This window comes from Mastigoproctus giganteus, chromosome 8 (genome assembly GCF_048544385.1).
Source record: "Mastigoproctus giganteus isolate SK-2022 chromosome 8, ASM4854438v1, whole genome shotgun sequence".
Lineage (NCBI taxonomy): Eukaryota > Metazoa > Arthropoda > Arachnida > Uropygi > Thelyphonidae > Mastigoproctus > Mastigoproctus giganteus.
The window spans coordinates 42,967,799-42,991,910 of record NC_143582.1 but is presented as its reverse complement, the minus strand read 5'-3'; the positions used below and the strand labels follow the sequence as shown (position 1 = coordinate 42,991,910).

Below are 24,112 nucleotides of genomic sequence, written 5' to 3'. Positions count from 1 at the left end.
CTACAATGTCATTCTGAAGACTTGTTCATTCCCAATTGAGTGGATCAGCTATAGCATTAGGCTATACCCAAGATCTATAATCCATCGCTAATTAAACATTACCACCCAATCTCTAAAGCCTCAACATTTCTGAAGTTAGATGCAAAAAATGCTGCTACCAGTCCTCACCAAACAGATTTTTGCAGGTAAGCTTCCCAAGATTCATTATGCTCTCTCTCACAGCAATCAATGACAACAAACCTCAACACAACCACAAATACCATATTATCTAGGGTTACCATCTTCTGCACTCATAAAAAGAGGACATTTACATGTTTTGGAGCGAATAAAAGAGGACAAATATATTATGAAAATAATAAAATAAAGACAATGTAAACCACATTCACTGATGTTTAGGATTAGTACATTCACATTTGTCTTGAGAAATTATTTATTTCAATAGCTCTGGATTGCCTCTCAAATATGTGTAAAAATCAATGCATGACATATGTTTGAAATTGTACTGCAAAAACAAAATACCTTTTACAGAATTGACATTTAACCTATTCAGCATGTTTTTAAAGTCTTTATTATTCATTTGACCCTCAAAAAATTTCTTCAAATTGTTAAATTGGTCAAAACACTTAACATCATCAATTGTTACCCCTTTGTCAATCAAGTAGGAAATAAAACATTCTACATTGTTCCAGCTTGGTACTGCATCTATTTTCATCCATATAAAACAGGAAATGGATTCCATATGGTGAAGCCGCTTATCTAAATATTCCATGCAATTTCTATACAGATTTTTTGTATCACTAGAAAATTTTTCACATTCAAGTACAAGTCCTTCATCATGTTTTCATATTTTCAGCACACCTTCACATTTTCATATGATGCACATTTTCATATGCTGCAATCAATTTCTAGAGAAAACAGTCCCTCTAACTGTCAATATTTATTTGACATGCCGGAATTCATGTAATTTATATATCTTTTTCTAGCACACCATCTTCAAGCGTTATCTACTCTCTAAACCAAAATATTGCATTGCTAGACTATATAAAATTTATATGTGCGTAAATTCTGAAGCAGGGTGGGTTGGTAACAATCTCAATGCACTAAACTGAGCGTCGTCGGGGTCTTCCGCCTAATTGTCAACACGGAAATTCGAATTGAAGAATCGTGTCCTATTCCGAAAAAGATTCGGTATAACGTAACTCGGTAGTTTTCGTCGAGCTTGCATAAAAAAAATGGCGTATAATATAAAAATCCGGACATTTAGACAAATTTATAAAAATCCACCCGGACATTTTAGACAAAAAATCCGGTTAAAAGAGGACAGATGGTAACCCTAATATTATCAGCATTTGAGAACAATCAGGAATTAGCCATAATTTACTTAGACATAGAGGCTGCATTTGATGCTGTGAGTGTCCCTTCTCTATTATCGTTTTTAGAATTATACTATCGCAGAAAGGGAGACATTTCTGTGCTTTCTCACTGCTCTTCTTGGCAAGAGGTTGTTGCGTCTTGACACAGGAGGAGGAGGCTATTGGAGGACTGTTACCACTGGAGTTCCCCAGGGTGGCATCTTCTCTGGATTGTTATTTACGGCAATTATAGTGTGACTATAATTGCCGTAAATAACAATCCAATTATAGTCACACTAAAATAACCAATAAATGGTTATTCCATATTACAATTTACGGCAATTATAGTAAGGAATAACCAAAAAATCATCTCCTACACCGACAATCTTAAAATTTTTATCCCAATTGAGCTCAGTTCAAACCTCATCCCAATCACTAATCACATTAATAATAGTCTAATGAAAACTGCAACCTTTCTTCAACACTATGGCCTGACGATCAACCCTGAGAAGACCAAGATGATAGTATTCTCTCTCTCTCTCTCTCTCTCTCTCTCTCTCTCAATCCCACAGTAATCGCTCTGAGTTTGGTAACACCCAAATCCCTGTTGTAACTATGCATTCTGATTAGGTGTAATGTTTGGTCCTAAACTCCATTTGAATACTTAGCTGGATAAATCTGCCTCATGAGCCTCGAGTCTGCATTTGACAACAAAACAAAATCTGCTGCATATTAAAGCTCCTGGAATCATTAGAAATGCATCAGAATATACATCAGAGCAGCAATCCCCAAGGCAGAATGCACTGGTCCCACAGGAGCTAGTTGTAGTTGGTGGCTCTATTGCCATGGAAATGGGAAATATATTGTGCAAAAAGGATAGGTGGAACAGGACCAGAGTATATCTGCCAGTGGGAAAAGTTTATGACGTTGCAGAGCAGATATCTTTTAAGGGCACAAAGGTAATATTGTTGTATACGTTGGCACTAATGACATTAAGAGTATGAGATCTGTGAACGTACTTAACAAGAACTTACTTACCCATGGACTGGAGATGTGCAAATATGACCCCAATCCACAAAGGAGGATCAAAGGGAGACACAGGTAATTACAGACCTGTTAGTTTAACTTCTGTTCCAAGGAAATTAATGGAGGCACTGGCTAAAGAAGCATTGCAGGATCATGTAGACAAGACTTCAGTTATAGCTCTGACACAGCATGGGTTTGATAAGGGGAAGTCTTGTCTGACTAATTTGATTGGATATTATGATGTAGTCACAAAGGAACTGGATGCAAAGAATAACTTTGATATCATATATTTGGATCTTAGAAAAGCCTTTGATACTGTTGCACATGGAAGACTGCTGCACAAATTGGAGCAGTGTGGCATTGGAGGCAAATTGCTGCTATGGATAAAGGGATGGTTCAGTGGGAGAAGACGAAGAGTGGTAATCAATGGACACTGCTCTTTGTGGACTAATGTTATTAGTGGAGTCCCTCAGGGTTCAGTGTTGGGTCCATTATTATTTTCTGTATTTATAAATGATGGTATATCAAGCTTAATGTCCAAGTTTGCAGACAGTACCAAAGGTTGGCAGGGTTGTTAAGGACACTACTGACAGTACACTGCTGCAACAGGATATAGAAAAGTTAAGCAGGCAGGCTGTGAGGTGGCAAATGAGTTTAACATTGATAAATGTAAAGCACTACATATGGGAAGCAGTAATCCCAGAGTAACATATCAACTCTGTGGTAAGTGGTAGAGAATGAAAAGGACCTGGGGGTAATTGTGCAGCCAGATATGAAATTTTCTGAGCAGTGCAGACGGTCCACAAGAGTAGCTCATGGTGTCTTGTCAATGATATATAGGAATTTTTCTAGCAGGGATAAGGAGGTGATTATTCCCTTGTATAAGGCAATGGTCAGGCCACACCTTGAGTACTGTATACAGGTCTGGAGGCCTCATTTTAAGAAGGATGTAGAGCTGTTGGAATGAGTACAGAGAAGAGCAACAAGATTATTGAATGGAACAAAGGGTTGCTCTTACGAAGAAAGGGTTAAGTTTTGCAAATTACAGTGTCTGGAGACTAGGCACCTGCGAGGTGATCTGATTGAGGTGTATAAAGCCTTGAATGGTTTGGGCATGCTCAATGCTGATGGGATTCTTCCTCTTGCTCAGGAATAATCACCTGAGAGGGCATAAATTCAAATTGAGGAAAGACGGTTGTAGGATAGATGTGTGGAAGTTTGCCTTTAGCCAGTGGGTGGTTGATTGCTGGAACAAACTTCCATCTGTCATTGTAGAAGTTGATAGCTTAAATAGATTGAAGGCAGAACTTGACAAACATTTGGAGCGAGTGGATGGGTGAAATAAGGGTGTTTTTTTTTTTTTTTTTTGGCTGATGCTATATAAGCTTGCTTTCTTGCATCATATGCCTTTGCTAAAGCTAAAAAAATGCTAATGCTAAGTACAGGGCAATGTTGAAAAAAAAGTTGCAAGTTTGGGTTAAATTTGAAAGTGTGTGTAATTCTGTCCAAATATGATAGGAAGAGTATATGATGAGAGCCTTGTCAATCAATTTGGCACTGAAAAGATTGTACAAGGCTCGTGGGATAGAATTTTTCGCAGCATGGTCAGTGCTTAACAGGAGAGACTGCATCTACAGGGATGGGATACACTTAAATAGAAAGGGTGAGAGAATATTTGCTAATGCTATCGAGGCAGTGTTAGGCGAGTTTGAAAACTGATAGCTTGGGGGGGGGATATTGTTAATCAATTAGTCTGCGAAACACAGACTAATCAATTAACAGTAGTCACAGGCAGAGGTGAAAGTGATTCTTGCACTGCTTCTATTGGAATGAGCAGCAGCAGCCTGGAAAGCAAGGTGATCGGGATTTCAAGAACTTGTGGGAATCACCATAGAACAAGTAAATGGATGAACTGTGTTAGGGTAACTAAGAGTAAGACTAGCTGCATGTATAATTGCAAATACACCAATGCTAGGAGTACAGTAAATAAATTTGATGAATTTGAAGCATTGGTCAAGATATGAAAGGCGGATATTGTTGGGAAATGAGAGACATAGTGTCACACAGATATAAGGAATGCAGAATTTGAATATGGGGAATACAATGTGCATAAAAAGGACAGACAGGATAGGACGGGCGGAGGGATTATGCTGTAAGGAAATATAAAATCTAAGGCAGTGCATCCAGTTGACATGGGTGGCCAGTGCAATGTTCAGTGAGTTTGGTATGACATAAGCACTTGGAAAGCAAAAATGAGAGTAGGTGTGTCTTATAGATCTAACGACCCTGAGGAGTACAACAAACAACTGTATAGAGAAATAGAGTGGGCTAATATATCAGAATGTCAGTTAAAATCACCCATCTTATAACGAACGGGTGATTTTAACTTTCCAGATATTGACTGGACTGGAACTGGCTTTTGTAGATTTAATGGATGACTGTTTTCTACAGCTGCTTGTTAGAGAGCAGCCAGAGGAAGAAATACTCTTGATCTGATTATCAACAGTGATTATTCATGCATTAAGAATCTGCAAATAAAGGAACCACTAGGTGGTAGTAGTCACAGCATACTGATGTGGGATTTACTTAATTAAAGATGTAACTTCTATCAGGATTTAGAGAAGGGTTTTTGTAAAGGTGGCTATGGTGGCCGCAGATAGTTTTTAAATTCCATACAGTGGGACCAACTGATGATGTTACCAACAGCAAATTCTAACTGGGAAGCATTCAAGAAGTAACCGTGGACGCTACTAGGCTTTTCATTCCAACTACGAAACACTTCAAAGTTTAGGCCTAAATGGATATCAGATGAATGAATGACACTTGTGGCAGAGAAAACAAATGTATAGCGTGCACATAAATTATCAGGTGACACAGAAGCCTATGGTAGATATAAGCTAGTCTGTAATCAAGTCACAAAAAGGTTAGGCAAGCAAAGGTGATTACAAGAAATATTTGGCAAAGGATGCAAAGAACAGCAAAGACTTCTTTACTTATGAAACTCTAGAAGGAAGGAGAAGAATCGATTGGCCCCCTTGGTATCGCTAATTTGACAGGTAGCTGACAAACTAAATGAGTATTTTGCATCTGCAATCACACATGAGGAATTCTATAGGGAAGTGGAGGCCAGAAGTGTATTAAATTCTAACAGAGAGCTAAATGATTTTGCAATAACTGAGAACAAAGTGGAGGAAAAATTGTTGAAGTTAAACATAAGAAAAGCAACTGGGGTGGATGGGATCTATTCAGTTATTTTAAGGGAGGCAGAAATGGAAGTAAGTAAACCCTTAGCCCAAATTATGGGAGCATACTTGGATTCAGGGGAGGTCCCCATGGACTGGAGATGTGCAAATGTATCCCCCATTTAACAAAGGGAGATCAAAGGGTGACACGAGTAATTACAGACTTGTTCTGGGGAAAATAATGTCACTAGTTAAAGGAGCAATGCAGCATCATCTAGACAAGCTGCAGTTATAGTTCAGAAATAGCATGGGTCTGTTAAGAGAGAATCATGCTCTTTATGGACTAATGTTATTAGTGGAGTCCCACAGGATTCAGTTTTGGGACTATTGTTGTTTTCTATATTTATCAATGATATTGATGAATTATATCAAGCTTTAATTTCAAAGTTTGCAGATAATATAAAGGTTGGTTGGGTTGTTAATAACAGTAATTGGGTATGCTTCTTCAACAGTATCTATAAAGGCTGGGGAGATGGGCTGAGAGGTCGCAACTGAAGTTTAATATTGACAAATGCAAAGCACTGCATATGGGTAGCAGTAACTCCAGAGTAATGTACCAACTGTGCGGTACTAAACTCCAGGTAGTGGAGAATGAAAACGACGTAGGGTAATTGTGCAGTGAGATATGAAGTTTTTAGAGATATGAAGTTTCTAGTTTAATGAACATAATTTGTATAAGGGTGAGAAATAGTTTAACAATAGATCACATATCAGATTTAATGATTATAAATTTATTGGGAAAAGATTTCGCAGATTGGGATGCAACTCCATTTGTCAAATCTATGGTTGAATCGCAACCATAGATTGGCTACAGATAGGGTTCGGCAAAATTCAAATAATACATTTTTTGAGAATCAATTGGCTAAATGGAAATTACAATAAAAAAAGAATATTTTATTATTGTATGAAATTTTTGTGTTATAAATCTGTAAAACTTACAATAAATATATACACACATTCTTGGTATTGTTCTTTTTTCAGTGAACTGGTTGTTAAAAATTTACCAGTACACCACTGTGTATAAGGTTTTGAATTGTTTGAGCAAGCTCGATGCTGATGGGATTCTTCCTCTTGCTCAGATTATGTACTTGAGAGGCATAAATTCAAATTGAGGAAAGATAATTGTAGAACAGATCAGACATTTGCCTTTAGCCAGATAGTGGTTAATTGCCAGAACAAACTTCCATCTGTCATTGTGGAAACTGATAGCTTCAATAGGTTCAAAGAAGCACTGGACAAACTTTTGGAGCAAATGGATAGGCAAAATGAGAAGTTTTTCTTGGCTGATGCTGTATAAGCTGGCTTCCTTGAATCATATGCCACTAATAATACTAATGTTAAAAGGTGAAATGAGTAATTATAGACCTGTAAGTTTGCCTTCTGTGCTAAGGAAAATAATGAAGTGATTGGTTAAAGAAATAATGCAGGACCATCTAGACAGGAATGCAGTTATATGGCAATCACACCATGGATTTGTTAAGGAACAATCTTGTTTGACCAATCTCATTGGCTACTATGATGCACTAGCAAGGCAACTGAACACAAAAAAATAATTTTGACATCTTATGCTTAGATTTCAGTAAAGCCTTTTATATTGTACTACCTGTATGATTGTTGTATAAATTGGAATAATATGGTATTATGGGCAGGTTATTACTACTATAGACAAAGAAATGGTTGTTAAGTGGAAGGAGACAGAGAGAAGTTATTAAAGGCATTGTGGTTTGTGTACTAATGTGATGAGTGGGATTCCACAAGATTCTCCCTTACTGTTTTCAGTATTTATTGATGATACTGAAGAAGGTATTCCAAGTCTGATGTCTAAGTCTGTTTGCTGATGATACAAAGGCAGGCACAGCAGTTAATTACAGTAATCAAGCTATGCTTCTTCAAGGGAATCTAGATGAACTAAGCAATTAAGGTTTAACAATAATAAATGCAAGGTAACATGGGTAGCAATAATTCTACAGTAACATACCATTTGGGTGGTACTGGTGCTGATACCACATTCAGCTGGTATCAAATATGTATGTTTAGCATTACCTAGCTCAGGGGTTGGCAACCTTTTTTTGAGTGAAGAGCCATTTTTGATCTTATTAAAAAAGAATCCAAAGAGCTGCATCTCAGCTCAAACCGGGGGGGGGGGGTAAATAAATGGAATAGAGTAGAAAGGTGTTTTATTAAAAAAATATTTTTTTTGAAATATTATTTATTAATACTGAAAAAACGTAATAAACATCCAATTAGGTATGAATTAATGTGACTTTTGTTGGTGAACTTCTTGAGCAAGTCTCTCAACATCAGGATAGTATGCTGTAATTTTCATCTTTAAACATGCTGAGGGACTCACATTGTTCGGACGGTTTCTTGAGTTATTTTTTGTTTCGGTTTCTCGTTCAAGAAGGATGTAGAGCTGCTGGAACGAATACAGAGAAGGGCAACAAGGTTAGTGAACGGAACGAAGGGTTGCTCTTACGAAGAAAGGCTTAAGTTTTGCAAATTACAGTGTCTGGACACTAGGCACCGGCGAGGTGATCTGATAGAGGTGTACAAAGCCTTGAATGGTTTTAGCATGCTCAATGCTGATGGGATACTGCCTCTTGCTCAGAATAATCACATGAGAGGGCATAAATTCAAATTGAGGAAAGACAGATGTAGCATAGATGTGCGGAAATTTGCCTTTAGCCAGCGGGTAGTTGGTTGGTGAAACAGACTTCCATCCCTTGTTGTGGAAGTTGATAACCTAAATAAATTTAAGGCTCAGCTGGACAGGTATTTCGAACAAACGGAGGGGTGAAGTGGAAGGGTTTTCTTTTTTCTTTTTTTTTTTTTGGCTGATGCTGCATAAGCTTGCTTTCTTGCATCATATTGCTCTACTAATGCTAATGCTATTTTTAATATAGTTCATGTTCAAAGAGCTACGTGCGGCTCGCGAGCCGCAGGTTGCCAACTCCTGGCCTAGCTTATTGTAATTGAACAAAACCAGGGTGAAAACACATGGGTGATGATTTTGAGCCAAGACTTGGCAATTTATAAGGATATCTGATAGAATATTTAAGCCTTTAAAAGGACTTAGCACAGTAAATAATGGTGATATCTTTTTCATTCAGTAGTAGTCTGAACAACGGGGACTTAGCCCAGTAGTGGTGGCGGTGCACCTCACAGCTGCTCCTTGAAAATAATATTCTAATCATTGATTAGGAACAATGAAATGATTAGAACAATGAAAATTTTTCTACCTTTCTAAATACAGTCAAACTTTTACTGCAACAGTTTCTGAAGTGATTTTCTTACAGTTTTCATATAGAAATTGGGCGTGAATACCTGTCAGGTGCCCAGCAACCATTTTTCCAAATGTTTGGATTTTTCTTGAAGAATAGCATTGTATTTGACAAGCACTGATGCTGTGTTTGTTCAAAGTTTCAAGTTACTTGTTTTTCCTTTCCCACTAGCTCAATTTACATCTACCATCTTACCCTAGTTGTTTCTGAAAGATTTATTATTGTTTTCACAACATGAAGTTGATAACATTAAACCTGGTATTATCTCATAATGGCTATTACTCTGCAGGATGTTTGTTATTTGCTTTTTAGGAGCATTAGCAACTAAGGCTATATTGCTCCGGGGATTTGTGGTGGTCATTCCCTGACCTTTCTGCATTCTCCGTATTTGGTGGTCACGGGCTCGAACCCCGGTCTAATCAAGAAGCATGTGCTACGCATTGCTGCTCCTGCCCACCTGGCTACAGAGGCACCTTACTCTGCAGGAAGCAACATACATAATTTCAAATTTTGCATGTTGTTAAGGGAACAAAATTTGAAGTAAGCCTGAAAATGGAAGTAACCAATAGCATCAAATATATGTCTTTTTTTTTTTTTATTTTTAATAATATACAAAATAAGCAGAAATATATGCACATGTACAGTTTGAAATTTAACACATTTAATGGTCCTTTAAATTGGAAAGTGTAAGGGAGACTAAGAGACCGATGCTTCTGTTTTATGTCTAATACATTTTTTTATATTATACATAAAACAATTTTTAGCAAAAGTAATATTTTTTTTGTTTTTTTTTAAAGTAAAAGGTGTACACATGGCTTGTTTTAAAAATTTTAATATTTTTTAAGACTTAAGAAGTTATATATAGTAAATATTGCAATCCATTAAAAAAGGATGAAATATTGGCATTATTCAAGAAAAATTTAAATTAAAGCCAAAAAATTTTTAAAAAATGGGCCCCTATCAGGTGCAATGTTTGGTTAACCAGAAGTAACTAACACACACACACACACACCGAAATGCCATGTGATTTCAGCGATATCATGCTCTTCTACTTGGTGCACACAGCTGAAACACCTGATAACTTTCAATAAAAGCTTATTGAAATATATACAAATATTTTGTCTTTTTTTTTTCATTAGAAATTACAGAAATCTCTTTCAGAATTAAGCATATTCTCAATAATTATATGCATGTGCTGACAAACAAATTAAACTTAGCAGCATCTCTTGCATGCAATTACTGAAGCAGGAAGGCTTTAAGGGTGTGATGTATTGTAATCAACAATATAATTTTCTGAAACTGACAAAAATATATATATATTTTTTAAACTTTTCTAAAATAGTTAAAAATTAAAAATTATTTTATAAAATTGACAAAAGTATATTTTTCTTTTTTTTTTTTTTTTTTTTAACTTTTTAACAACCTAAATCTTGAAGAACTGAGGAATTATGTAAACCTGATTAAGACTGGGACAGAAACCTAGACAAAATCAGGGATACAACTTTTTTAAAAATTTTACCTTTATTAATACCAAAACTATTAAAATATCAGGTTAAAGGCATAATACTGCTTATTGCATTGGTTTCGCAAATTGGTTTTTCTTCTGTTGCTGATCGCTTTCTTACCTTTAATATTTTCCAATAATCAAGGCATGTTTATGCACACACTTTTTACAGTCTTTTTTTTTTTTTTTTTATGTGATCCACAGTCTGAGAATCCATAGAGCATTTTTTTTAAAAGTAATTTAATGCTCTAGAAGAAGTGTACACATTAAAAATCAAAAATTTATACTGATTTATTTTACAAACAAATACTTACGGCCCAAAACGCTGAAATCCACCCACTGTTCAATTTTACGGCAAGCAAGGTATTTTGGACCTTCCTTTAATGTATTGCAATCAATTAGATATTTAGAATCAAGATTACTATCACAATTTGGATGATCTTTTGAATTGCATTTGTAGCACTCTATGCATGTTCCTGTTTCAAGTACATAAAATATTTTCAAAATTAAAAATAATTTTCTGAAACTGACAAAAATAAATAAATCATCAGAATAAATTTCTAAAATATAAGCTACTTTGTTAGCTACCTTGCTCAGGACTTCATGAGAAACACTGTTATAAATGAATGCAGAACTAGGAGCCCTAAATTCAAATATGAGAGGAGGCAGAAAAAAAAAGTTTAGGCTGGATTGCTGGAAGTTTTCTTTTAGCTAGCGAGTTGTTAATTATTGGAATAAGTTGCCTACATGAGTGGTTGGGGATGATAGCTTTGGTTAGGACTGATAGCTGAAAGCTCACCTATAAAAATCGTAAGTGAGGAGAGAATCAAATAGGTGATTTATTTATTATTTATTTTTTTTTTTTTCAATCTGATATCAGCAAAAGCCCAATGCTTCTTTGCACCATATAGCTAATACTAGTACTGTAGTAACATGTATTATCTTATCTAATTATAAATTTGCTAATATTATGGATTGTGATATCTGATGCAAAATATATTATGGTCACACAAAACTCAATTCATATCACCAAAGTTTAGTATTAATTTTTAAGTGAAGTCAAATAATTCCACCCTTTATAATGATTCTTTAACCTTATGACAACAGTATAAATCAAATTTATCATGTTTTTTTTTTTCTTTCTTTTTAATACATCACTGCAACATCTATTAAGAAAATGGAGCTGAGAAGTAAAAATGTGATTTTGACTTAATGGCTATATTTAGGCCTTTCACTATTTGTAACAACGGTTGATATGTTATGCATATTTGATGATATCAGCAAAATAAGGATATTCTAACCTGTTAGAACTTGCAGATATCAGAAATTAAGAGAACATTCTCAAGCTGCCATTTTGTGTATCATGACACAAGGTAAGTGAGGATTGAAATACATTCAGAAGGATCCATTTTGAAATTAACCCTTCAGTAAGTGGGGTATTGAAATGGAGGACAGTAATTTTAACCACTACCTTAATTCTTTTGTGGGCATCAAGCCTATTCTTCAAACTGTGATATAAGTCCATCAGAATGCTGAATTCACAATTAATCTCCTCATTCTCTTTACAATGACCACATACAAAGGCTTCCCCTTTGGCTGGCTAGAGGGGAAGCCACATGTCCGGTTAAAGGTAATTTTGCAAAGAGATGGCAAACAGAACACATTACAATAACCTGATGGTAAGTGAACTGCAGTCAGCAGCTCCCCTAGTCAAAGCATTTGAGATGTAAAATTCTGAGAGTACATGCATTCGGGGGGGGGGGGGGGGAATGCAAACTTTGAGGGGTACATGTAGTGTATGAATACATTTTTTATTATTATTTAATATTTACAACATTCATAAATATACAGGTTTTTTTGTATATGTTACAAACAAATCTGTATATTTATGAATGTTATAATAAGAGAATCTGAGAAAACAAAAGGAATTATTTATTTTTTAACATCTAAATACTAATAGTCAGTTCACAAAAACCACATTACTGACAATAATCACAGTTAATAATATTAAAATCACCGATTAAAATTCGCAAAAAAAAAAAAAAAAAAAAAAAATTATACAAATAATCAAACATGCAAGACTGTACTGTAATAATGTTATTCTTCTTTGTTTTTTCTTTGCGGGTGTATCAATCACTTCATTTATTAATTTTCCAATAACTCATTCGCACCCTCTAAGCTTATCTTCATACAATCCTGCAATATTACTACAGATACACATATAATAAAACGATTATAAAATGTATCGTTTGCAGTATACAAAGGAAGAATTAGCCACAAGTAGACCCTTACTGCGAAATAAACAAATAAAGGGAATGCGAAAACTATAAAGTGAAACTGCCAACAACTGAATTAGTGACTGCAGTAGGTTCTCCCCCCCCCCTCTCTGCCCAGACATGCAGCTCTTTCCCTGAAAGCCACAGGACACTTTATAAGTACAACAGCATCTGTCAGGAACCAAATCAGGCAAACCTATTCACGGCTTGCAATATACAAACAAAGAATTAGTCACAAGTAGATCATCTGTGTGAAACACTATCAAGAGATGGTTTGTGTGAAAATTAAAAAACCAGAAAACCATAAAAAAAAAATACGGACACCTGAAATAGTGGCTTTCAGTTACAATTTGTGCAGCCAGAAATATTGCCAATTTAATTATTTTGAAAATTTCATGTCTTTTGAATTTTAGTGATTTCTTTTTGCTGTGTACCACCTAACAACAAGTACCACACTTAGCTAATGTGATTTTTATGTTGTCTTTACATGATATAAATTTATTGAATTCGTGATTTATTTTACAACATTGTGGAAACTGATAATATGGCCCCTAAAGAGCACAGTAAAAAGAAAATTTAAAAATAAACAAAAAATGTGGCGAAAATTTCAACTGAGGCCTTTGAAAGAATATTACAATAAAAATTGCTATTTTTCATTCCCGGCTATGGTTTTACAGAAACTGGCTATGGAAAGCACATTGACTAGTGCAACTTATCAGTAGGTGGCTGCACTGGTTTTACGGGCACCACTAACGTTACGGAACGGTAATCCTTTTAACCCTTAATTCGCGTTTTCTAACTGCATAAATTGCCTAAAGGCCAGAGGTGGGAACAATGCGTACAAAGTCTCTCGTAATCCGTCATTATACGGAAATTTTCTTCGTTCTACAGAAATTATTTTAAATGTTTTAAGTTCCTTAGCAATCATGCAAAACAATGGGAATTAAAGAAAAATCGCTATAAAGAAGTTCGTTAAACAGAAGTCATTAAATCAAATTACTTCTGTTTAACGAACAGTGTAATTAAATCAAAAATGAAATAATTTTAAAACACATAACTGGTCAATTGCGCCATTAAAATGCTGGGGATGGGGCCCACTCGCCCCACCGTAGTTCCGGCTCTGGATACTCAATATTTGAATTCAGGATTTCATTTGTAAAATAAATGATCGTTTCAACAATGGGCTCACAAATTTTCAAAAAAATAAATAAATGAATAAATAGCAATGGGCTCTAGCGACCCCACTATAGCTCACCACTGCTTACTTTATATTTTAAGTTACATTATGTACTATTACAGATGATATAGTTACATTGTATTGCTATATACAGGGTGTCTATAAATTATTCATCTGGTTTTGAAGCTTGATTAAATTTTATTGTAATAGGTATCTTAAAATGTTTGCGGCAGTTATCAAAGCAACCAAGGAGTTTTTTCTCATGCAGTTGGCAGCTTTGATCCCAGTAAAGCGTTGGGACATTACAGCATTAAAATGGCGACAGTGCAGGAGAAAGCAAGGTGCATGTTGTGGCTGTGGGATACCAAATCTCCAGTGACTGTAAAGAGATGTTTTCAATGGGAATTCCAGAAAGATCCACATGCGGTACAATCAATTAGGCAATGCTTTAAAGAGTTTCAGGAAACCGGCAGTGTACTGCAACAAAAAGGAGAAGGTTTTTTTGTTTTGTTATTTGGTTTTTAGGAGGCAACTAAGGCCATATTGCTCCGGGAATATGCAGTGGTCATTCCCTTGACCTTTCCGCATCCTCCGTATTTGGTGATGACGAGCTCGAACCCCGGTCTAATCACGAAGCGTGTGCTACGCACTGCTGCTCCTTCCCACCTGGCTATGAAGGCGCCAGAAGAAGGTAGGCCTAGTGTATCTGCAGATAAAGTTTTGGAAATCCAGGAAGTGTTTACTCAAAGTCCTACAAAATCTATTCACCAAGCAAGCTTGAAGCTACAAATACTGCAAGCAACATTGCACAGAGTGGTTCAAAAGAGATTGAAACTTTATGCTTACAAATTGCAAATTGCCCAGGAAATTAAGCCTCACAACAAACCTCAGTAAGATGAACTCACTGTTCACATTCTCAACCATATAGACAAAGATGAGCACTTTCTGGAAAATGTCATTTTCAGTGATGAAGCAATATTCCACCAGTATGATAAAGTTAATAGACACAATTCTCGCATATGGGGATCTGAAAATCCCTGCTCAGTTCGTGAACGCGAGCATGATAGTCCCAAGGTAAACGTGTGGTGCACACTGTCCTTCAGCCAGGTGATTGGGCCATTTTATTTCCATGAAAACACTCTGAACTCTGCAAATAACCTACATATGCTAAAATTGCATGCATACATATCAACTGAAAGATATGCAGCCAAATGTGTTCTAACAGCAAGATGGGGCACCACTAAACTGGAGCTTGCATGTGTGCATCTTCCTCAATAAAAAAATTTCATAACAAATAGATTGGCCACGATGATCCTATTTCATGCCACCTCATTACTCAGATATCACATCTATGGATTTCTTTGTATGGGGCTATGTAAAGGACAAGGTGTATGCAAAAAAACGTTAACGATGTCACAGAGTTAAAAGACCAGACTGAACAGGTAGTGACTTCCATTTCTCAAGAGATGCTTCAAAACACTTGGAATGAAATTGGCTATGGTCTTGACATTCCATGTGCCTTCAAAGGTGGAGGGTTACTCATGTGGAGGGTTACTAAAGTGTGTTGTGTGATAAGAAATTCTTTGAGTTGCTTTAAGTGCAGCAAACCATTTTACAATACCTATTATAATAACATTTTAATGAGCTTCATAATCAAGTGAATAATTTATAAACACCTTGTATGCGATGCTGCATTATGGTAATATTGCAAGTTGTTGTTGAGTTTGTTGGTGCATCAGCAACTGTGGCTATAATGCACAAATAACAAGTTGTGGGTGCATCTGAAAACCAAAACATCAGCAGCTTCTCAACCAATTCCCTGGTATTGCACTACTTTCAAACAAATGCCTAATCTACAATTTATTTAAAAGATGGTATACAACCTCTTTTAATACGTTCTGATCCCTCCTCAAGAAGTAGATAGTCTCTTTTGAATAAAGGAAAATAAAAAACAAACAAAACAGACTAACAACTTTGGTGATGCAATTTGTTCGAAAGCAGCGCAATAACAGAACAACTCGTTGCAATGGCAAAGTTTCTTCTTCTGATGCGAACGATGTTCTGTATTAACTGGGTTTTTCCGTCCAGCAAACAGGCAAATCGACCAGAGAACACACGCAATTTACAGACAAATAAATATATTGGTAGATGTAAGAAATTACGGGTGGCCCTAATAAAATAATTTGAATTTTTGTATTAACTAGGTGTCTGCGCGGTAGCACAGTAGATCGTCACCGTCTTTCCCCACACCGGGTGGAAAAGGCCCGAGTTCGAATCCCGTCGATGACGCGAGGAACTTTAGTGGGCTTTTAGTCGGTCTCAGGCGTAGATAGCGAGGTTTTACCCGCCCCACAAACTGCAGTTTTTTCGTCCAGAAAACAGGCAAATCGACCAGAGAACACACGCAATTTGCAGACAAAATAAATATGGATAGATGTAATCATTTACGAGTACCCTAATATCATAATTTTTTTTTTTTTTTTTTTTTTTTGTATTAACTAAGTGGTTTAAATCCTGCTAGCATAACGAAAATGAATTAAGCTTACAGGAAGTTGCAAACAAAATAATGACACCTGTTTTCGCAATTTTCTCAATCGGAAATACTAAGAGCACATCGAAGCGCTACCTATTGACATACCCTAAAATATGATGATAAAGAAAAAAAAAAAATATATATATATATGGGGGGGGTAAGTACACAGAATGCTCCTAAGCATTGAATGGACCTACCATCGACAATCTCTCTTTTCAGGTTTTATTTTTAAATAGACGCGGAGTGCTGACACACAACCGACCTGGATGATATTCATTTTGAGACTGACAAAAACCCGTAGTTCACCGCCTGTTAGACGCCGCGTTTCTGACGCGATCGCCTAACTTCACACTGTAAGTATAGAACACCGTGCTTATAAGCGGCGTTTTACACGCTCGTGCAGCATCATCCCTATAGTTTATGGACTCGATAAACATTTTTAATGTGATTATTACCTCCTACGAAATTATACAGAAGACCACTAAATCCGTTTATATCATTCTATAACGATACTAGGTTTTTATTGTTCTTCTATCTATAAAATAACAATAGCAGCTATATCCTTGTTATATCGATACATTAACAATGGCAATAAACTAGCTCTGTTAGCTAGCACTGTGAAGTGCATTCTAATTTTTTTATTTATTATTTTTTCCCCACTCATGGTAGAAGTTCCTGTTATGAGTTCTCTGACGGCTGCTGTAATAAATCGTGCTGTTATCTCCAAGTCTTCCTGCATGTTAAAAAACAAAGGGGAGGTGGGGGGGGATCCGTATTAGGGCACTATTTCGCAACTACTATGCAAAACTACTACCAGTCGTTATAGATGAACCTTCCTAAATTCAAGAATAGTTACTGGCAATTTCTGAAACGCACAACCCGATAATTTATTTTTAAAGAAAATCGATGGTGATTAAGTTAACAGAAAACTTTTCTCAGTTAAACAAATATTAAAAATTCACATCTTTAGGTAGTCTATGGCCCAGGTGCGCGCGCACACGCCTTTAGAGACTAGAAACAAGGTCGCGGGGATTTGGGCGTAATTGCACAATAGTAAATCGGCCTTGCTGTTCGCAGTTGTCAGAGCTATATTAATAGCTCTAACAACTCTCAAGCTTACTTCATACAATTCGGGCTACAAACTTATCCGTATAATTAAGCTCTTATAACATACTAATATAATTCATAACACACCTGCATCACATCATTTTAGTTCATAGTAAATCACCGACCGAAGTAGGTAAAATGGAATCGTTTCTGTTATATCACAACGAGGTAGTCCAATATCTTGTATCGACTTCTGTAATGTGACCTTTTTAGTAATTCTTATACAACCCCTGTACCTGTCCGAAATTTCTATCCTGATTCATTGTTATTCTATGGTACACCACCATACCAAATTTTGTCCCGCTTCATCGCATGCCGCACGAGTTACACCACGTTTTCTAAATGTTCTGTTCATTTTATTAAGCAGTGTATTAGTAGCGACAAATGATGCAAGAAAGCAAGCTTATATAGCATCAGCCAAAAAAAAAAAAAAAAAAAACCTACACACTTCACCCATGCATACCCTCTAAGAATTTGTCTAGGTCTTCCTTGAATTTATTCAAACCATCCACTTCCACAATAATAGATGGAAGCCTGTTACAACAATCAGCCACCTGCTGGCTGAAGGCAAACTTCCACACATCTATCCTGCAACCATCCTTCCTCAACTAGAATTTCTGCCCCCCCCCCCATGTGTGTAGTCTCAGCAAGAGGAAGAATGCCATTAACATTAGCACCTCAATCAGATCACCACTGCAGGTGCCTAGTCTCTAGACGCTGTAATTTGCAGACTGAAACCTTTCGTTTCCTTCACCAATCTGATTGCTATTTTCAGCACCCATTCCAAAATATTTACATCCTTCCTAAACTGAGGCCTCCAGAGCTATTGTAAGCTCTGGCTTACTTAATAATGAAGGAAATAAAATATATATTAAAATTTTGGATACCATACCAAAATATAACTCAGCAACCACTTATTTAAATACGCCAACAAATCGAATAGTATAGAAACAGGTAATTAATTGTTTAGGAAAGGCGAGGCAAAATTCCCAGAAAACAAGTGAACCCCAGACCCACAGAAAGTCAGGTCAGGTCAGTTTTCCCCACAAACGCCGAGCAAGGGGAATTATACGGCGGAACGGGCTGAAGGCGGTTAGATCGTCAAGAGCGAAAGGATTAATCGGGGATTAGACAAAAATAAGGGGAGGAGAATTTAGAACATAATCTAGTACATAAGGAATTGCTTGGTGGGAAAAGAGAGAGCTGGTGGTTTTTCGATAAGGGCTTTGGTCGTGATAAGAGAGGGGTAGTAGTTGGGTACCGAGGAGTATGCCGTAAGGAGTTATAGATCAGTAAAAATTAGCCAGAGTATATGCAGGACAGGCAATTAGGAAGTTTTGAGTGGAGTTCGACTAGATGAGTTAAGGATATGCGAAAAGCTATGAAAAATAGACGGTCCGCCAACACGATTCCGATCTGATAGTCCAAGAGGGAAGAGGAAGCATAAGAAAGGAATCCCTTCGGAATTCAAAACCCGAAATGGAAACTCTTCCTAAGATTACGGAACTGATCCGAAGGGGAAAACTAACTGTAAGTACGCTTTATTCATATGTCGAGATCAAGGATATTCCCCAAAGACGAGGAGTAACCTTAATTTGAAACTAAGAAAAAGGCACTCTGTGTTCCTGTTATCTAATGATTAAAATGTAAAGAAAAAGGAAATTTCTATCTAATGTCTAGATTAACACTGAGGACTGGTAATAATCCATGCTGTGAACTGTAATTTGTAAAAACTTTGGTAATTGTGCATTTCGACATTTTTTAGACATTTTTGTTTGTGTAATTTATCTTTATTATCTATAGAAATAATGTATAATCCCATGCCTGAAACCTTTATATTAAATAGGTTGAATTTACATTGGTGTATGCTTCAGTTTGTCTCACTCTACTCTAGTTAGTCCAAGACACCTGGATACCTACACGCAGTCAGTGGCCCAAAAAGATAACTTAACGTTACCTAAATAAATAATAGTAGGTGAACATATATATGTATATATATAGAGAGAGAGAGAGAAAAGGAGACGCCTCCACTGTATACAGTACTCAAGATGTAGCCTAACCATGGCCTTATACAACGGGATAATCACCTCCTTAACCCTGATAGCAAAGTTTTGTATATCATTGACAAAACCACATGAGCTGTCCTGGCAACATATCTGCACTGCTCAGAGAATTTCATATCTGACTGCACAATTATCCTCAGGTCTTGTCAGGTCTGCTGAGCCTTGTGGCATGGCGCGTTGTCTTGTACCAGAGTTTTCTGAACTGCGACAATAGAAAGGTAGGCGTTCTCATTGAGCCGTTGATATGCTTAACGGTGGTCAGAGGATCCAGGGAATGCTAAATTAGGGAGACACGGTCCTGAGTCCATATATATATATATATATATATATATATATATATATATATATATATGAATTTATGGCTGCGATTGGAAAAGACAGCAAAAAATTTCATGAAATTTTTTTTCAGGCTCACACTCTCCCCTCCCCCCAACAAACAAAAAAAAGTTTGCCGCGTAGACTGTCTGATGCATTCAAGAGCAAGGTGGTTTGTACACTGTATTAAAAATCATGCGTTTAGTCACTTAAAGAAATAAATTAATTAATCAATCAAATAATCTTTATAGTTGCTAAGTAAGAAATATAATAGTGTAATATAATACTAATACTAACACTTGGTAGTTGATAACTCTCATCAACAAGTGCAATACCACCACTTTGCTTATTGGAGGCATCAAGTGGAGAAATCCAAGTTTATTATCTAAAGCGAAGTTTCCAGCATCCCCTCTCCTTCAACTCGGTACTAAGTACTATACGTTTTGATACCTTTCGTGTTTGGGGTTTTCATATATATATATATATATAAGGGGGGGGTAATGGTGTGTGTGTGCCGAACACACGCAATAGACGGTTTTATGTGAAACGTCCTTCGCGTTTCTTTTATTCATAAATGTTTTTCCAACTCTCGATGCGCGTTCTTATGTAAATAGTAGTCGGCGTAAAGAAAAGGAGCTTGATCATTTAAACTCATCTGCTCCGCAATTGGAGAAATCTTCCGTTGTACATAATTAATAGTCATTTTTGTTAGATAGAGTGGCATTGCTGGTTGAAGGCACTGGGAAATCCAACGCTAGATTTTCTGTTTGTCTTTTGCGCAATCTCGATAGTCTTTTTCGTTCTCGCGCACGCATTGCTACCTTCGTCTTTATTTTCTTAGGTCTTGTCGCTTTCATTCTTACTCGGTACTCTCGAGAATGCTCTGCACTTGACTTCGGCATCATTGAACACTCATATTTTATTCTCGAAAATTATTTGTTTTATTGTGTTTTCTAATGCAGTTCGACCACACTACGGTCGCGTCGAGTGCTCGCCACAGACTAATGGTGGGAGCGTGGGAAGCGTCTCTGGTCCTGATGACGTATCACTTCCGTGACGCATGTATTCGTGACCAATCAGATTCTCTTGGTTGAAATTTTGTAGATGCCCGAAAAGATGTTTCACATAAAAAAAAACACAAAAACTCTTCCATTGCCTGCTTCCTTTTAAACCTGCTCATGCTTCGCACACATCTCGTTTGCACCGATGACAGGGGTTTCGATTACAGACGTGATCCACTCGAATTGGTGTTTCTTGCCAGTGAATATTTCTCAGATAACATAACGTACTACTTTTGATCTTATTCGACCTGGATTTAAAAGAACAAGTGCTGACACTGAATGGTCGACCAGATCCGATGTTAACCCTTTATAAATAATAGTTATTTATCATAAATTTATAATATATATTATTTTAAAACCATGCGTATTGACAATATACTATATGTATCTTTGTACTATAATGGATTATTTTTCACTTCAATTGAAAAAAAAAAAAAAAAATCACACAATAGTGTAAAATTTTTCATAAAGATGAATTAAATTCACCCAAAAAAAAGTTTCCTATTGCCCAACGTATTGATTTAGTCACATGGAAATATTAATTTAAGCGTATTTGCGACTTTTTGCAAATTCGGCTTAAATTGATATCCAACTTCCAATCTGGCAATGCTGCTTGCAGGCCAACTTCAACTTCATCCATCGGCATGTGCGCTGGGATCTTCTCCTACTTTCTGAGAAGAGCCCGGCACATACAGAATAGACTGTTAAGACAAGCCACAGCCAATTAATCAAACTCAGTTTACTCTCAAGGCCTCTTTGATAGTACCCCACCTCCAAGGCTGACCAGATCCCTATAACCATGGAAAAGGGAATTATCGATTGCAGAGAAGTCTGTACCTCTTGCCCATATCTGAGGCTGAGAAGAGCCTGATGATAATCCATCTCCTCCTCCTAATTATACTAACTGACATGACAGGTCAGTTCACCCACGTAAAGTAAGCCGTAATTTCCACTGATTTCCGTCCTTGTTCAAAACTGCAATTCGCTGTTGAAGATCATAACACATCGACCGAAAAGCACAGTAATATCTGAAACATTATCAACTTTTTTTATTTTATTTATTTTTGTTTTATATTATCATTATATTATTTCTCCCTGATTGGGGGTTCCACCTCATGATGGGTATTGCTACCAAGTACACAGGGTGGTTGTTGTTATGTCTGGTGTTACTGCTGGTCGAGGAGCTCTCTGACTATCCTACAGGTGTTCAGGAGTGCGACTTTCTGGAGTTCGCTGGGAGACCTATTGCTGCTAGGTCGTTATGTAGGGGTATTTGGCACCATACCTGTGGTTGACACGATGACAGGGATGGTCATTACTTGTTGCATATGCCACATCTCTTTGATCTTCTGGCTTAGGTTCGTGTACTTCCTGATTTTTTCTGCAGGTTGCCAGTGTTGGGTACCGCTATGTCAATCAGATAGGTAGCCTTTTCCTTCTTGTCCAGAAAAGTTATGTCCGGTCTGTTGTGCGGGATTGTCTTATCCATTATTATGGCGCGGTCCCAGTACAGCTTGTGGATTGGGGTTTTCTAGTACTGCCTGGGGATTGTACTTGTACACGGTACACTTTCTTCGATCAATTGGTATTTCCTTGCTAGCTTCTGATGTATTATCTTGGCTATCTGGTCATGTCTATGAGTGTACTCAGTCTGGGTGATCACCATGCATCCCGCCGTGATGTGTTTGATCGTTTCTGAGGCCAGGTGGTGTTTGCGGCTCTTGGTCATCATTGTCCTTGTCTTTCTCATGATATCCTCCAGCTCGATGTTAGTCCAATCTATGACCCCGAAGAAGTATGTTAGCACTGGGACTGCATAAGTGTTAATGGCTTTAACTGTGTTCCCTCCGTTTCGCTTTGATTTCAGCAGGCTTCTGAGTCTCTGATGGTATTTTTCAGTCAGGCAGGCCTTAATTTCCTTGTGCTGTAACTGCTGAGCCTGCATGATCCCCAGTATTTGTAGGCCTCTCCCTCTGCCATGTCTTCGATCTCTTTACCACTCTGCAGCTGGTAGTTTCGGTTGACTAATTTTCCTGGCGCAATCTGTGGGTCTTGCATTTGTCTAGACAAAATTCCATCCTAATCATTGCTGAATTCTTTGGTGATCTGGAGTAGTTGCTGGAGGTGCTTCTCAGTTCCCGCGTAGAGTTTGATGTCATCCATGTACATCAGGTGGGTGAGGGTGTACAGGTTCTTCCGTCCTTCTTTGAGGTTATATCCGTACTTGCTACTGTTGAGCATCGTAAATAGCGGGTTAAGTGCTAGACAGAACCACAATGGGCTCAGGGCATCTCCCTGAAAGATTCCTCTCCTGATGGGGATTGGCCTCGTTGTGATGTTTTCGACCTTATGGTGGTACTCCATTTCGCCATCGTTTCTCCTAGGATGTTTGTCACTATCAGATTGAATTTGTAGATGTCCAGCGTCTCTATTAGGTAGCTATGAGGCACGGAGTCGAAGGCCTTGCGGTAATCAATGTAGGCTGTGTACATGTTACGGCGCTTCTTGTAGGCTTGCTCCATAACCGCAGCATCCATGGTTAATTTCTCCTTGCATCCTTTTCTCAGCCGCTTGCATCCTTTCTGCTGTTCGGCCATTATGTTCTGGCTCTCCAAGTGGTTTGATATCTTCCTGGTTATGCAGCTGGTCAGGATCTTGTACATTGTTGGGAGGCAGGTGATTGGCCTATATTTCGCCGGGTTTCTTGTACCTTCGTCTTTAGGCTTCCGATACGTGATTCCTTTAGTGAGAAACTTCGGGATTGTCTCTGGGTGCCTTATCATTCGGGTGAACTGCTCTACTGTGTGCTTGTGTGTGCCAGTGAGCTTCTTGTACCAGTAGTTGTGGACGTTATCTGTTCCTGGAGTTCGCCAGTTGTGAGAGTTTTTGATCGTCTGTTTTACTTCTTCCCGAATCTCCCACCCTCTCATTTCTTGTACGTCCTTGGTTTTCTTCCGTTCTAGTTCTATCCAGGTGGCTCGGCTGTTATGTCTTACTTCCCTGCTCCACATGTTTCCCCAGAACTCCTCAGTCGTCTTCTTCTCGGGTGGTTGGTTCCCTTCTTTCCCATCTTCTCCGAGATTCCTGTAGAAGTCTCTTTGGTCCTCATCGAAGATTCGGTTGTTTATTTTCCTTTGGGAGCTCTCTTTGTATCGGCGTAGTCTCTTGCTGAGTG

The 24,112-nt window shown here is 37.4% G+C and overlaps 1 protein-coding gene across 1 annotated transcript in view; it reads right to left on the bottom strand.

The window, feature by feature from the left end:
• Nucleotides 1–24,112, bottom strand: part of LOC150081489 (uncharacterized) — a 61,323-nt gene that overhangs the window by 17,002 nt on the left and 20,209 nt on the right. Inside the window, exon 2 of the mRNA XM_090379324.1 lies at nucleotides 10,720–10,881. Coding sequence (XP_090235450.1) covers nucleotides 10,720–10,881 — 162 coding nt within the window. The remainder of the gene's footprint in view (nucleotides 1–10,719; nucleotides 10,882–24,112) is intronic.